The following is a 16,872-nucleotide window of genomic DNA, read 5'->3' on the forward strand; positions in this document are numbered from 1 at the left end:
GTGGTTGCACCATTCCATATTTTTCAGACATGGTCCACCATCAGGAAGCCAGTCCAGAGCAGCTGATGCTGGAGCGAACACATGTACACAGGAAGTTATAAAGTGTGAAAAAAGACACAAGTGCATCTAGTTCAACCAACAGAAAAAATGAAGAATCATAGAACCTCCATACACACAATCCTTTATTCAGAGGCGTCCCTAGGGTTGGTGTCACCTGGTGCGGTAACACCTGGTGACACCCCCTCCGACGATCCCCGCAGAATGGATCGGATCTGCAGATTGAGCATAATGGATTGGACTCCGATTCATTATGCTCAATGTGCAGATCTGATCCATCCTGCCAGGATCGTCGGCTTTCTTTACAACTTAACTTTTTTTGGAGCGGGTCCGGGACAACTGCGCATGCGCTGGTTTCAGGCACAATCAATCGATGATAGAAGTAGTTCTATCATCGACTGATCGAGCCTGAAACCGGGACATGTAGAGTTGCTTCAGGGGGGACATCTACATGGGAGACACATCTTGCTGATACACCGGTGTCACCTTGCAGGATCGTCCGTATGCAACCTATACGGGATCATGGGGGATCATGAGAGCATGTTCTCCCAGCTGGAGCAAATTGGACCTTGTTTCATAGGGTTTTTTTTGTCTTTCCCTGGATCAAAAGTAGATAAAGGCAGTGGCGTCCCGAGGCAGGTGCGGTCTGCACCGGGAGACACCGACCGCACGGGGTGACACCGGACCCGCTCCAAGAAAAGGTAAGTTGTAAAGAAAGCAGACGATCCCTGCAAGATGGATCAGATCTGCAGATTGAGCATAATGGATCGGAGTTCAATCCATTATGCTCAATCTGCAGATCCGGCTTGCTTTACAACTTACCTTTTTGTGGAGCGGGTCCGGTGTCACCCTGTGCGGTCGGTGTCTCCCGCTGCGGACCGCACCTGCCTCGGGACGCCACTGCCTTTATCTACTTTTGATCCAGGGAAAGACAAAAAAAAACCCTATGAAACAAGGTCCAATTTGCTCCAGCTGGGAGAACATGCTCTCATGATCCCCCAGGAGGCATTCAGATATTTCCTGGATCAGCAATCTCTGGTGCTATTACCTAAAATTGTTAAAATCCAGTTATATTTTGTACATTGCCTGAGGAAGAGAGGGATATAGCAACACTGAGATATAAAAAAAAGAAAAACTGTATTTTATAGGGATAGGGCCAAAAAAAATATTTGTAAAAATAAGTTATCAAAAAAATCAAGAGAACATCTGACATCCTGAGCATTTTCTTACACGAGTGGATGAAGAAAGGCAAAGTGACTATGGTGTCCGTTTATGAACCAGCAGTAATAGATCGCTGCTCAGTTCTCCGGCATTCTCGGAGAACACAGTTCTCCTGTGAATGTCGTTTATGAAGCATATGTAGATCAGTTCTCCAAACGAAGGGAGAACGGTCTACAAACGCTGGAAATCGGCTGATTTTACTATAATCTCTCGAGATTACAGTAAGAGATCAGTTTACTAAGCAGAGGTAAATTATCTCTGCTTAGTTTGCGGTCCCTCCAATTCTCCGGCTCTGGGCTGGAGAATCTGGAGGGAGAACACAGATCTCCAGTGAAGGGCTGAACATGTTCTCCTGAGTGTCATAAACTGTGAATGACCAGAGAAACGCTGTGATCCTCTGAATTGCAGCTATTCTCTGTGTCATAAACGGACACCTATATCTGTGAATAATTAACAAAATGCCTTGTATCAGCTTCTGAAGCTGTCCAATGGACATTTCTAACTTCGAGGCACCACGCCCATAGCCATAATGCTTTTCTATTACGATACACAGATTTGTGCATTGACACGCCACCTCTATTTATAACTTTAAATATATGTATTAACCTACGCAATGTCCCGAACGTAAGACAAAGATCACTTTGATATAGATAGAAGTTACTATCTTTATTCTCTCATTTTGGCTTTGGCAGTTACTGATGTTAGACAGGACCCAAAAGGATCTACTGATTGACAAGCAGCAAGCTATAAGCACTTACCATGGAAGCCAAAACACTCATACCAATAATCCTTGGGGTAACATTACTTGTCGCCGGTACGTATGGTAAGTCTCTACAATTTCTTTCCTTGTATCAAGGAGCAGACTGACCATTTGGAAACTCGGACACTGCCCGAGGTTCCCGGGGTCAGTAGGGGGCCCCATGAGATGCCCCTGGTACCTTTTTCATAGGCTTTTTTGAGTTTGAGCAAGGACACAGGGGCCCCATGATCCCCTATTGCCCAGGGGCCCCATGAGTTGTCAGTCTGCCTCTGCTTGTATCATTTAGTTATATTTTTCTTTACCCATTAAAATGCTGGTATTTTTTAAAATTTCATTTACAGTTTTTTTTCACCCTGTATTGTAATTTTTAGTGTATTTTTTGTCTTTTGTTTTGTTTTTTTTTTAAATCAGTTTAGCTTTTATCATAAATTTTATATAAACCCCAACTAAATGACATTTAAGCTGGCCATGCACTTGTAAAATTGTATTCAAAATTTTTCTTTTTAAGATTGTTAATTTGATTTTATAATGATAGTAGGGTTGTTATATCAATGTTCAAACCATTTTTTTTTTCTACATTTTTAATTGCAATTCTTTTTACATTCAGCTGTCAGTGGGGCACCCCACTGACAGCTGAAACATTACCGCATGTTTTCACTACTAAAATACCATATGACTTCATAAAATAACTCATGCGACATTTTAGTAGCAGTATGCTGTGCACTAATTTACTGCAGTAAGATACCACTTAGTCAACTGTCCCCTAGGTTCAAAGTTCGCAGTTGAACTTTCGTTAGGTTCAAATGTTGGACCGTGAACCGAACAGGGGAGTGTTTGGCCCATTACTATTCACTATATTTTATAGTTAGACCACGATTTGCTGGATTAGGTTAAGGTGCCAATGCTCTTCAAATTCATATCTTTGAGGACCTCTGAAGGTTGCTATATCTTTACTCTTTACATAATGATTTGTTTCCACTCCTCCTGATTGGATTTTTTTTTTAACCTGGAGAAGGGAGCAAGGGCACTCCAATGTAGGAAGGAACAGCCAAAAACCCAAGATGGACAGAAAAAGAGCTAGCACAGAGAACTCCCTAGTGAAATACCCTACGAATCAGTAGTTCAAATTCCACTTTTAATTGAAAAGTCTGTTTTTGATGAACTGACCCTAAATATTTTGTACATATTTGTTTTTTTTCCATATAGACCTAGCATCAATATGATAACCAGCACTTTAGAGATGCACAGAAGCATTCACTTTATTCTCTGTCACAATATAATGTTCCTACCATGTTCCACCACCAGTTTGTTGAGAAATCATGCAATCTACTGGTATGTTTTGGGAAGAAGCCCACAAAAACATGGTGAAGGCATTCAAGCATCTTGCAAAAAGCAAAAAAGACTATATATATACTGTATATATATATATATATATATATATATATATATATATATATATATATACTGACCATATGTATACATATACAGACCATTTTGAACCACATGGTCTTTTTTCTGCCATTACTCTTCTGTGTTTCTACGTTTCTAAAGTAGAGGCAGCACAGTGGCTAAATGGTTAGTACTTCCACCTGGCAGTACTAGGGGCGTTGGTTCAAATCCAAACCACAGCACCACCTGCCTGGAGTTTGCATGTTCTCCCTGTGCCTGCGTGGGTTTCCTCCAGGTACTCCAGTTTCCTCCCACACTCCAAAGACATGCTGGTAGGTGAATTAGATCCTGTCAACAGAATTTTGTTTAAACATTTTAATTTTCTTAAAGTCTTTTTAATTTTCTATTGGTTAGTTGTGTCAGATCAACAATCGTTTTCAAACACAGTGAAAAGAAAACTTAAAGAATCAGGGTGAAAAATATTTTAATACATCTGGGATTCCATTCACAGCAGGTCTGGATAAAATGTAAAGGGCTTTAGACTGGAATTAGTTGATACATTGATGGCAGGAAAGAATGTTCAGATGGACAATGTGTTCCCCTGTTGATTCACAATATTCCTTAAAGTCCACTCCAGCCCAAAAAAAAACCTTTTTATGAGCTTTAACCACTTGCCCTCCTGAGAATTTACCCCCTTCCTGACCAGGCCATTTCTTGCATTACGATGTTGCATTACTTGAACTGACGATTGCGCAGTCTTTTTTTTCACACTAATTGAGCTTTCTTTTGGTGGTATTTGATCGCCTGTGCGTTTTTTATGTTTTGCACTATAAGAAAAAAAATACTGACAATTTTGAGAAAAAAAACAATATTTTGGACTTTTTGCTATTAAACATGTCCAGTAAAAAAAATTTAAAAATCTAATTTTGTCATAAATTTAGGCCAAAATGTATTCTGTGGCATGTCTTTGCTAAAAAAAAAAAATCCCAGTTCGTGTAAATTAATTGGTTTACGTGAAATTTATAACATTTATGGTATAGCGGTATAGATACTGGGATTTTTTTTTCTACTTGTAATGGCGGCAATCAGCGACTTTTAGCAGGACTGCATGACTATGGCGGACACTCTGATATGGGTGGAAACTAACTTGGTGTCACTGACACCCCAGTGACATCAATACAGTGATCAGTGCTACAAAAAAGCACTGTACTAATGGCACTGAGCAGAAAGGGTTAATGTAAGGGGCAATCAAAGGGTTAACTGTGTGCTGGGAGTGTTTTACTAGGGGGCGGGGGGTGTGTGCTTCACTGTAAGCACACTGATTGGGATGGTTATACTGTGCACAGCCATCCAGAGCAGTGTGCTTGAGCTGACAGGGAGGAAGATTGTTTGTAAAACAATCTTCCTCCCTGTCGGTGATCACCGGCAGTCACTGGGCTCTGGTGGGTAATTACCGTCCGGGACCCGTGATTGACATCAGCGGCCGTGAATGATGGTGCCCCCTACCTGGAAATGCAAAATTACGTATATACACGTGATTCTGCACACAGGTGCCACCCTGTGGCAGTATGTCTGCTATAAGGTGGTCATTAAGCGGTTAAATAGAGCGATGGAGACCTACAATTTCTGTTGAGTTTTTATTTCTGTCTATGACCCCTTTGGGAGATATTTTCTCACTTCTCTTCCTTGTGAGACTCATGCCAGAAATTAGGAATGCAATCGTCATCAGGACATCAAAGTTTGAACTTTTATTTAGAGAGATTTCCTGTCACTTCCTATCTGAACAGGTATTGAGGGGAAATCTCCCCAATAGGGACACAGATGGCAATAGAAACCCAATGTTGTAACCCTTCCTGGTTATATCCCTAACAATTTCCCTGTTACAGGCAATCCCGGAGTTACAAACATCCGCCTTACATACGTACTTAAGAATACAGGCAGCGTGATGTCGCTCTGGGCAGCCATCTTGCTGCTCACCACATGTTGCCACCTCTTGTCTGGTGGACCTGTCAACAATCCCACATCATGGCCTGCTAACCCTTTTTTTGCTATCCAAAAACTTAAAATTTTTTTTTGTCTAAAAAATGTACCTGTTCCAACGTACTTACAAATTCAACTTAAGAACACACCTACAGAACCTATCCTGTTCGCAACCCTGGACTGCCTGTATATCCATAACAGCGTCCTTGTTACATCGATAACAAAATAAAAAAACATTGGGCTGGTGTTGGGCTTTAAGATCTTCTAGAAATGGTGTGACTTTAAGACCAATATGCAGGGGTGTATCTACCACGAGGCAAACAAGGCGTTTGCCTAGGGTGGCAATTTTTAGGGGGGCGGCACCCGGAAGAGAAAGAGAGGGAGAAAGAGAGAGAGGGAGAAAGAGAGAGGGAGAAAGAGAGAGGGAAGAGAGAAAGGGAGAAAGAGAGAAAGGGAGAAAGGGAGAGGGGGGAAGAGAGAGAGAGAGAGGGAGAAAGAGAGAGAGAGGGAGAAAGAGAGAGAGGGAAGAGAGAAAGAGAGAGAGAGGGAGAAAGAGAGAGAGGGAATATAGGGAGAAAGAGAGAGGGAAGAGAGAGGGGGGAAGAGAGAGGGAAGAGACGGGGAAAGAGAGAGGGAAGAGAGAGAGGGAGAGAGAGAGGGAAGAGAGAGAGACAGATGGGGGAGAAAGAAAGAGAGAGTGAAGAGAGGGGGGAGAAAGAGAGAGGGTAGAGAGAGATAGAGGGAGGGAGGGAAGAGAGAGGGGGAGAGAGAAAGAGAGAAGAGAAAGATGGGGGGGGGAGAGAGAGTGAAGAGAGAGAAGAGAGAGGGAGAAAGAGAGAGATAGGGGAAAGCAAGAGAGAGGGAAGAGAGAGAGGGAGGGAGGGAGGGAGGGAGGGAGGGATGAAAGCAAGAGAGAGGGGGGAGAGGGAGAAAGAGAGAGGGGGGAAAGAGAGAGGGAAGAGAGAGGTGGGAGAGAGGGAAGAGAGGGAGGGAGAGAGGGGGGAAAGAGAGAGGGAAGAGAGAGGGGGGAGAGGGAATAGAGAGAGGGAAAGAGAGAGAGGGGGGGGAGAAAGAGAGGGAAGAGAGAAGAGAGGAGAGAGGAGAGAGAGAGGGGGGGTGGAGAAAGAGAGAGAGAGTGGATGGCAAGAGAGAGGGAAGAGAGAGAGGGAGAGGGAGGAAGGCGAGAGAGGGGGGAGATAGAGAGGGGGGAAGAGAGAGAGAGGGAGGAGAGGGGGGAGAGGGAGGGGGAAGAGAGAGAGGGAAGAGAGAGAGAGGGGGAAGAGAGAGAGGGGGGAATAGAGAGAGAATGGAAAGAGAGAGCGGGAAGAGAGAGGGGGGAAGAGAGAGGGAGCGAAGAGAGAGAGAGGGAGGAAAGAGAAAGAGAGAGGGAAGATAGAGAGGAAGAAAGAGAGAGGGGGGGAGAGACAGGGAAAGGGGGAGAGGGAACGCATTTTTATATGAGCTAGAAAATAAATAGCTCTGCAAAGTCCACATTATTAGGGCTGATTTGAGAGCTCTCATCTATGGGTTTCCTGCTTAGGTGTATTTAACTCCTTCCCCCTAAGGGTTAAACAAATCTAAATGCCTAAGCACAATTTTACCAGGTTGACATGTGTTAGTAAAACCGTCCATATCATCACTACTTTGTACATCCAGGTGAATTATACCGTGTTTTTTTCAGGACAAATTGGGCTTTCATTTGGTGGTAAATGGTAATGGATATCTCCTGATTTTTTTTTTATTATCAAAGGAAAACTGGCCCAAAATAGTAAAAACTACATTTTTTTTTAATTTATCTGTGTGTTTCTTGATACTACCATAACCTACCACCAAAGAACAACCCAAAATAAGCTCTTGTCGATACCATATATGTGTATGTTATTTGTTGTTTGTACCCACAGTACAGCTCAGAAACAATAGAGCACGCTGACACTGATACTAATTAAGGAAAAAAAAAATCCTGACCTTTGACCCTGGCCTTTTGACCTTGACCTTTGACCCTTACCTTGGCCCAAACACTAACCCTGGCACTGAACTACATCAAACCTTGATCTAGGTATTTTTTTCTTTATGTTTTTATTTTATTTTTTAATATTTATTTATCTTTTTTTTTCTTTTTTTTAACAAACATTTTTTTTCTCTCTTTGCCAGGAGTTAGAGAGTTACAATGTATCTCTCTCCTCCATTCATAGAGAACAAAAAAAAAAGGGGGGGCGGGCTATACAGTGACTGATCACTATGATAGCCAATCAGAGGCTATCACAGCGATCATGTGACCTGGAATCAGGAGTCCCAGGTCCCAATCGATAGAATGGAACCCAGGGCTCTCAGTGACACCCCGGTCTTTGTGCTGGGAGCGCTCTGTGCAGCGCGAACCCAGCACAAAGACAGGTACGCAAATATGTGGCCCCCACGGAAAAAAAAACAAGTTCTGTGAGGTCGCATATTTGTGTGATGTCGGTGTCAAGGGGTTAAAACAGAAAAGGGCAAGAACTCCAAAAATGTGTCACACTGGCAAAGGGCAATAGCTTGGCCAGGAGAACTCCACCCAATGAACCATCAAATCTGCATGAGTTATTAGACATTTTTACAAGTTCAATTACTAAACTCTAAAGCAAATTCTGTTACTTAATGCAAATTCACTTGCAACGTGAGCAGCCTATTTGTTTTTAGTACATCAGCCCCAATGTGTCTTCTTTTAAGATGTCTCTCATTATTAAATAACAGTTTAAGGTGTATTTTCGTGTCATTGTTGCAGTTGTGGAGGAATTTGTTTTCTCCCTGTGTTGGAAAACTGGAACTGGTCACTCCATTTTTACTTGTCTACATCTTGAAACCAATGCTAAATTTTTTTGAATTGCTGACTTATTTAGAAAAATACAAAAGTGAGGGCAGAAAAAGACCGAGTGGTCCAACGAGTCTGACCATTTTTTGTTTTTATTTTGTTGTTTTTTTGGGGGGAGGGGTGTTTTTTTTGTGTGTGTGTGTGTGTGTGGTTTTTTTTTTGTCTTGTTTTGTTTTAACTTTTTTTGTCTGAGTATAGATATATGCTTGTCCCAAGCATGTTTGCAGCTATTTACTGTTGACTGGCTCACTACCTCTGCTGGTAGTTTATTCCAAGCATCAACTACTCTTTCAGTAAAATAATACTTTCTGAGATTAGTTTTGAGCTTTCTTCCAGTTAGTTTAAGGTCATGTCCCCGTGTTCTTGATTTTGGTTTCATGTTGAACCTTATTCACCCCCTTGATGTGTTTAAAGGTTTCAGTCATGTCTCCCCTTTCCCTTCTTTCCTCCAGACTGGACATGTTAAGTTCCTGAAGTCACTCTTGATATGTCTTATCCCCCAGACCTTTCACCATTTTTGTTACCCATCTCTGGACTCGTTCTATCTTATCAATATCGTTTTGTAAGTGAGGTCTTTAGAACCAGACACAGTATTCTAAATGAGGTCTAACTAAAGATCTATATAGGGGAATCAGGACCTCCTTCCTCCTGCTGGTGACCCCTCTAGTGATATAAAGATCTATATAGAGAAATCAGGACCTCCTCCCTCTTGCTGGTGACCCCTCTAGTGATATAAAGATCTATATAGGGGAATCGGGACCTCCTTGCTCCTGCCGGTGACCCCTCTAGTGATATAAAGATCTATATAGGGGAATCAGGACCTCCTTCCTCCTGACAGTGACCCCTCTAGTGATATACTGGTGACCCCTCTAGTGATATAAAGATCTATATAGGGGAATCAGGACCTCATTCCTCCTGCTGGTGACCCCTCTAGTGATATAAAGATCTATATAGAGGAATCAGGACCTCCTTCCTCCTGCCGGTGACCCCTCTAGTGATATAAAGATCTATATAGAGGAATCAGGACCTCATTCCTCCTGCTGGTGACCCCTCTAGTGATATAAAGATCTATATAGAGGAATCAGGACCTCCTTCCTCCTGCCGGTGACCCCTCTAGTGATATAACGATCTATATAGGGGAATCAGGACCTTTTTCCTCCTGCTGGTGACCCCTCTAGTGATATAAAGATCTATATAGGGGAATCAGGACCTCATTCCTCCTGCTGGTGACCCCTCTAGTGATATAAAGATCTATATAGAGGAATCAGGACCTCCTTCCTCCTGCCGGTGACCCCTCTAGTGATGTAAAGATCTATATAGAGGAATCAGGACCTCCTTCCTCCTGCCGGTGACCCCTCTAGTGATATAACGATCTATATAGGGGAATCAGGACCTTTTTCCTCCTGCTGGTGACCCCTCTAGTGATATAAAGATCTATATAGAGGAATCAGGATCTCCTTTCTCTTGCTGGTGACCCCTCTAGTGATATAAAGATCTATATAGGGGAATCAGGACCTCCTTCCTCCAGCTGGTGACCCCTTTAGTGATACAAAGATCTATATAGGGGAATCAGGACCTCCTTCCTCCTTCTGGTGACCCCTCTAGTGATATAAATATCTATATAGAGGAATCAGGACCTCCTTCCTCCTGCTGGTGACCCCTTTATCTAGTGATATAAAGATCTATATAGAGGAATCAGGACTTCTTTTCACCTGCTGGTGACCCTTCTAGTGATATAAAGATCTATATAGAGGAATCAGAACCTCCTTCCACCTGCTGGTGACCCCTTTAGTGATACAAAGATCTATATAGGGGAATCAGGACCTCCTTCCTCCTTCTGGTGACCCCTCTAATGATATAAAGATCTATATAGGGGAATCAGGACCTCCTTCCTCCTTCTGGTGACCCCTCTAATGATATAAAGATCTATATAGGGGAATCAGGACCTCCTTCCTCCTGCTGGTGACCCCTCTAGTGATATAAAGATCTATATAGAGGAATCAGGACCTTCTTCCTCTTGCTGGTGACCCCTCTAGTGATACATCCTAAAGCAATATTCACTTTCCCCACTGCTTGGCCACACTGTTTGCTCATTTTGCAATCATCTGAAATAAGTACCCCAAACCCTTTTCCTCTGTACTGCTGGCCAACAATGTACCCCCAATGTTGTACTCTCTCAAGGGATTCTTTTTCTCTAGGTACATTATTTTAGAAACATTGAATTGCAATTTCCACTTTTTTGACCAATCTTCCAGCAATGCCAAATCAAGTTCCATGTTACAAACACCTCCAGGGATATCAACCCTATTGCATACCTTTATGTCATCAGCAAAAAGACATACCTTACCCAACTTACCTTTTTGTACAACTATTTGTAGTTTTTTCCCCCTTTAAATGTTTCTGAATGCTAATGTGTCTCAATTTTCTTCTTCAGTGGCAAAAGGGAAGTGGAATGTTCCGCCAGAGCAAGGTTTAGAGTCCCGAGATCTAACACAAATGACAGAAATTGAGGAAAAAACAAAATATGTGTTGAACCAAGAAGAACAGGAAAAAACAAAAAAAGAGGAACATTTTCCTCTATCATACAAACAGAGACGACCAAGAAACACAGAAACCCTTTTCGCAAGAAGAAAAAAGTATTCTGTCATAGATCGGCACTTAAATAAACAATTAATTCATGCCAAAAGAGGTGCAGAACGGTTAGAGGAAAATGTTGCCCGCAGGTATTCACATAAAATTGAAATCATAGCACAATCAGAAATTGAAGGCTCTGGAGTCATGGAATCAACAACACAGATGCCTACACAAATGTACACACCACCTGAAGGCTCTGGAGAAGTACCATCAACACCAAAGGAAATTACTGAAATATTCACAACACCTGTAGGCCCTGAAGGAACAACCACTGAAAAGTTTACAACACAAGAAGGGTCAGGAGAACAAGAGACAACATCAAATACAGATGCCTCAACCATCACCACAGGTATAATCACAAACAGTGCTTTAACCCCTCGCCTACCGGGCACTTATACCCCCTTCCTGCCCAGTCCAGTTTTCAGCTTTCAGTGCTTATCACACTTTGAATGACAATTGCGCGGTCATGCAACATTGTACCCATATGACATTTTTACAATTTTTTTGAGACAGATAGTGCTTTCTTTTGGTGGTATTTAATCACATCTGTGTTTTTTTATTTTTTGCTAAACAAACCAAAAACAACCGAAAATTTAGAAAAAAAAACGTTTTTTCTTAGTTTTTGTTATAAAATTTTGTAAATAAGTGGTTTTTCTCTGTCACTGATGTGCGCTAATGAGGCTGCAGTGATGGACACTGATAGGTGGCACTGATAGGTGGCACTGATAGGCACTGATGAGGAGGCACTAGTAGGTGGCACTGATGGGCATTGACAGGCATCACTGATGGGCACTGAAAGGCACTGAAAGGCAGCACTCATATATGGTATTGATAGGCAGCGCTGGCTGGCACTGATAGGTGGCACTGACTGGCTCTTTTAGGCGGTACTGATAGGCAGCACTAACTGGCACTGATAGGCGGCACTGGCTGGCACTGATAGGTGGCACTGATTGGCACTGATAGGCGGCACTGACTGGCACTGATAGGTAGCACTGACTGGCTCTGTTAGGCGGCGCTGATAGGCAGCACTGACTGGCACTGATAGGTAGCACTGACTGGCACTGATAGGCAGCACTGACTGGCACTGATAGGTGGCACTGACTGGCACTGATAGGTGGCACTGACTGGCTCTGTTAGGCGGTGCTGATAGGCAGCACTGACTGGCACTGATAGGCGGCACTGACTGGCACTGATAGGTAGCACTGACTGGCACTTATAGGCAGCACTGACTGGCACTGATAGGGAGTAGTGTGTAGGGATGTCCCACTATACTAATATGTACGGTTCATAGGCTTTTATTGAGCTTTCAATTTTTTAGGGTTTTTTTTTATTGATATATCCATTTAGACAAGAGTAAATGATGACAAAATGGATGCCTGGTATGTTACTGAAATAGTAAAAAGAGGTCCAAAGGTTAATTGACCAGCTTACTAAATCTACAGTAGCACAGAAGACTGGTTGGTCTCTAGTGACAATGAATAAATTAGAATATATATATATATATATATATATATATATATAGTCATGGCCAAAAATATTGCACTGGAGGGTATTGAACTGGCCAGCAATGAGTCCGGATTTCAATCCCATAGAGCACCTGTGGTGAGATATCAAAACAGCAGGTGTAAGAAACTCATTGACGGTTACAGGAAGCGATCGGTTTCAGTTATTTTTTCCAAGAGGTATACTACCAAATATTAAATTGAGGGTGCCAATAATTTTGTCCAGTCCATTTATGGAGTTTTGTGCCAGATTTGGCTTTTTCCACTATTTTGTGTCACACCAATATAAGCAAAAGAAATAAACATAAGAATCCTAAATATTTATAATTGCAACAATTTTCTGGGCGAAGTGGTGCATTATCTGACGGAAATACAGGGGTGCAACTACAGTGAAAAGCTAAACAGTAACATCAAATTTATTTTAAAAAAAAATTCTTGACCCAAAGATTGTTTTTTCTTGGCTAATGTGAATTTACTGTCTTTTTGGCTCTATTTTTCTGGCTTACATACAATATATATATTGTACATATAGTCATGGCCAAAAATATTGCACTGGAGGGTACTGAACTGGCCAGCAATGAGTCCAGATTTCAATCCCATAGAGCTCCTGTGGTGAGATATCAAAACGGCAGGTGTAAGAAACTCATTGATGGTTACAGGCAGCGATCGGTTTCAGTTATTTTTTCCAAGGGGTATACTACCAAATATTAAATTGAGGGTGCCAATAATTTTGTCCAGTCCATTTATGGAGTTTTGTGCCAGATTTGGCTTTTTGTTTCTCCACTTTTTTGTGTCACACCAATATAAACAAAAGAAATAAACACGAGAATCCTAAATATTTGCAATTGCAACAATTTTCTGGGCGAAGTGGTGCATTATCTGACGGAAATACAGGGGTGCAACTGCAGTGAAAATCTAAACAGTAACATCAAATTTGTTTTTTTTTTTTAATTTTTGACCCAGTGAAGATTGTTTTTTTCTTGGCTAATGTGAATTTTCTGTTTTTTTGGCTCTATTTTTCTGGCTTACATAGATATGGCCTGGACACAAGCTAAAATTGTGAGATTTTTTACCCATATCTATGCCAAAAAAGATGAACAATTGAATATCTAATTCTAGCCAAAATTTTAAAACAAAAAATGTTCTAACCCTAAATTAGCACATTTTGTAACCTCCACAGTAAATGTGTAAGGGTATTCATACATTACACATCTGAATCATGCTTTACTGAATTGTGTCCATTTAACAATTTGTCATTTGTTTCCCCCAGCCATTTGTCAAAATGGAGGTGCTCATGATGGACTTAAATGTATTTGTCCGGGAGACTTCTTTGGAGAACTTTGTGAAACTCCCTTAGGTGACAGAGTTCTTATTGGTAAGTCCTTCCTAAATAGTTAAACTATTGGCATGTAAACAACAAACACATAGGGGATTATTTACTAAAACTTTAAAGTGTTTAATCTGGTGCAGCTCTGCATAGAATCCAATCAGCTTTCAGGTTTTATTGCCAAAGCTTAAGTGAACAAACTGAGGTTAAATGCTGATTGGCTCCCATGCACAGAAGCACCAGATTCTGAGTGCACCAGTGTTAGTAAATACACCCCAAAGCTATATTATTTTATTTGTGTTTTTTTTTATTCTTACAGTTTGAATACCGACTCTTTAAAATTTCCCATTGTATTTTTAATTCTGTGGAAATGAATAAAATACAGAAATAAAAAAAACACAACATTAATTTCTTTGCCCCCTCCTTTTTTTTTATTACGTGTGCATTTTGTTTTTATTAGTTTTTTTGTTATTTCCACAGAAAGAATAAACATTGCAACAAAGTAAAATAGAAAATTTAAAGAAAGGTGCACTTTTTTTTATTTTTCCCAGAAATAATGTTATTTACTATAATGTAAAGCACTGAGCAAACCATTAGCGCTATATAAATCCTGTATAATAATAATAATATATAAATCTTGTATAATAATAATAATAATATATAAATCCTGTATAATAATAATAATATATAAATCTTGTATAATAATAATATATAAATCCTGTATAATAATAATATATATAAATCCTGTATAATAATAATAATAATACGGTCCCTTTTTTTTCTCTTGCTGTGGAAAAAAAATTATATATATTATATATATATATATAATATTATATAAAATTATATATTATAATAAAAAATTCACTTTGCAAAGCATCGTGAGAGCATTTACTAAAAGGTATATTTTTCCTTTAAAAATTTTGCTTAAACTGAAAAAATGGTAGAATTAGAGTTACATTTTGTCAATCTCCTAGATTGTAAACTCGCAAGAGCAGGGCCCTCAATCCCCTCATGTTTTGCATTGTATTGGTATTGTTCTGTCACATGTTCTGTCCCCCTTTGTAATGTACAGCGCTGAGCGAACTATTGGCGCTTTATAAATACTGTATAATAATAATAATATTTTTGTAAAATTAGAAATTTTGCTGAAATGTTATTAATATAATATAATATATATATACTACACCGGTGCACAAAGTACTGACCACAACCCAATAGAACACCTTTGGGATGAATTAGAGCGGAGACTGCAAGCCAGGCCTTCTCGTCCGACATCAGTGCCTGACCTCACAAATGTGCTTCTGGAAGAAAGGTCAAACATTCCCAGTCAAGTTTCTCTACCCCAAACTTGCTCCTCCATGTCTTTATGGACCTTGCTTTGTGCACTGGTGGGCAGTCATGTTGGAACAGGAAGGGGCCATCCCCAAACTGTTCCCACAAAGTTGGGAGCATGAAATTGTCCAAAATGTCTTGGTATGCTTAAGAGTTCCCTTCACTGGAACTAGGGGGCCAAGCCCAACCCCTGAAAAACAATCCCACACCATAACCCCCCCTCCACCAAACTTTACACTTGGCGCAATGCAGTCAGACAAGTACCGTTCTCCTGGCAACTGTCAAACCCAGACATCAGATCCATCGGATTGTCAGACAGAAAAGCGTGATTGGTCACTCCAAAGAACACGTCTCCACTGCTCTAGAGTCCAGTGGCGGTGTGCTTTACACCACGGCATCCGACGCTTTGCATTGCACTTGGTGATGTAAGGTTTGGATGCAGCTGCTCGGCCATGGAAACCCATTCCATGAAGCTCTCTACACACTGTTGTTGTGCTAATCTGAAGGCCACATGAAGTTTGGAGGTCTTTAGCTATTGACTCTGCAGACAGTTGGTGACTTCTACGCACTGTGCTTTTCAGCATGAGCTGACCCCTCCCTGTCATGTTACGTGGCCTACCACTCGGCCGAGTTGCTGTTGATCCCAGTTGCTTCCACTTTGTTATAATCCCACTAACAGCTGACCGTGGAATATTTAGTAGCCAGGAAATGTCACGGATGGACTTATTGCACAGGTGACAACCTATCACGGGACCACGCTTGAAGTCACTGAGCTCCTGAGAGCAACCCATTCTTTCACAAATGTTTGTAGAAGCAGTCTGCATGTCTAGGAGCTTGATTATATACACCTGTGGCCATAGGTGATTGGAAAACTTGCATCCAATGGATTTGGATGGATGTCCCAATACTTTTGGCAATATAGTGTATTTTTAAGTCTGGTCATCCTTGTTTGTGCATGTTTACTTTAAATGGAATTTATATTGCATTTTTAGTGAGTATCTGTTCTGAGCTATTTTGTAACCTATCTATCTATCTATCTATCTATCTATCTATCCCCTTGGCGATTTTTCCATGAATTCTCTTAGCAATTATTTTAAAAGGTAGGTTGCCAGGTCTTTCCCCAACCCCCACCATGCAGGAGATCCCGCATGGCCAGGGATAAATTTGTAACCATTACCTGATGGTATTTTTTTATGTTTCCTATATAGTTTACATAGTTGCTGTTCCATCGTGTAATCCTCTTTTAGCTCTACTAAGCTCAAAACAGAGCCTGAATATGTAATAATCAAATATGGCCCTTGCAGTGTACATACCTTATTACAAATTATACATAGATAGGATTTTTACTGTACATATACCTATGTATTTAAAGAAAAAAAAAATCAATAATATTATACATAAACAATAGGTACCCTTTAAGAAAGATGTAGACATAATATAGGTATGTGTATGGGTATATTTGGACATTTATATTCATTGTTAACCCAGTATTCATCCTTCCTATAGGCAATACAGTGTCAGCAACAGTAACGGTGGAAATGAAAATCACTAACAGAGCTTATCGGCCTGAGTTCCAGAACCCATTATCTACTGTATATATAGAGTTTGAGATTGAATTTAAAAAAGAGGTGAGAATTAATTGATATTTAATACCTCATTTGATTTATTTGTAAAGGGCAACTCAAAGAGCAATCATGCATATTATGGTATAATTATGGTGTACACTCGCCAGACACTTTATTAGTTACACCCGTTCAATTGCTTGGTAACACAAATTGCTAATCAGCCAATCACATGGCAGCAATTCAATGCATTTAGGCATTTA

The 16,872-nt window shown here is 40.7% G+C and overlaps 1 protein-coding gene across 1 annotated transcript in view; it reads left to right on the plus strand.

Moving 5' to 3' along the window:
• The first annotated feature begins 1,914 nt into the window (after positions 1-1,914).
• Positions 1,915-16,872, plus strand: part of LOC149453964 (mucin-17-like) — a 49,267-nt gene continuing 34,309 nt past the window's right edge. The window contains exons 1-4 of the mRNA XM_089688032.1: positions 1,915-2,101; positions 10,687-11,235; positions 13,659-13,763; positions 16,554-16,675. Of these exons, the coding sequence (XP_089544158.1) occupies positions 2,038-2,101; positions 10,687-11,235; positions 13,659-13,763; positions 16,554-16,675 (840 nt within the window). The 5' untranslated portion in view covers positions 1,915-2,037. The remainder of the gene's footprint in view (positions 2,102-10,686; positions 11,236-13,658; positions 13,764-16,553; positions 16,676-16,872) is intronic.

The sequence above is a fragment of the Staurois parvus genome, unplaced genomic scaffold (genome assembly GCF_062004578.1).
Source record: "Staurois parvus isolate SC_StPar_1 unplaced genomic scaffold, SC_StPar_1.0 ptg000444l, whole genome shotgun sequence".
Classification (NCBI taxonomy): domain Eukaryota; kingdom Metazoa; phylum Chordata; class Amphibia; order Anura; family Ranidae; genus Staurois; species Staurois parvus.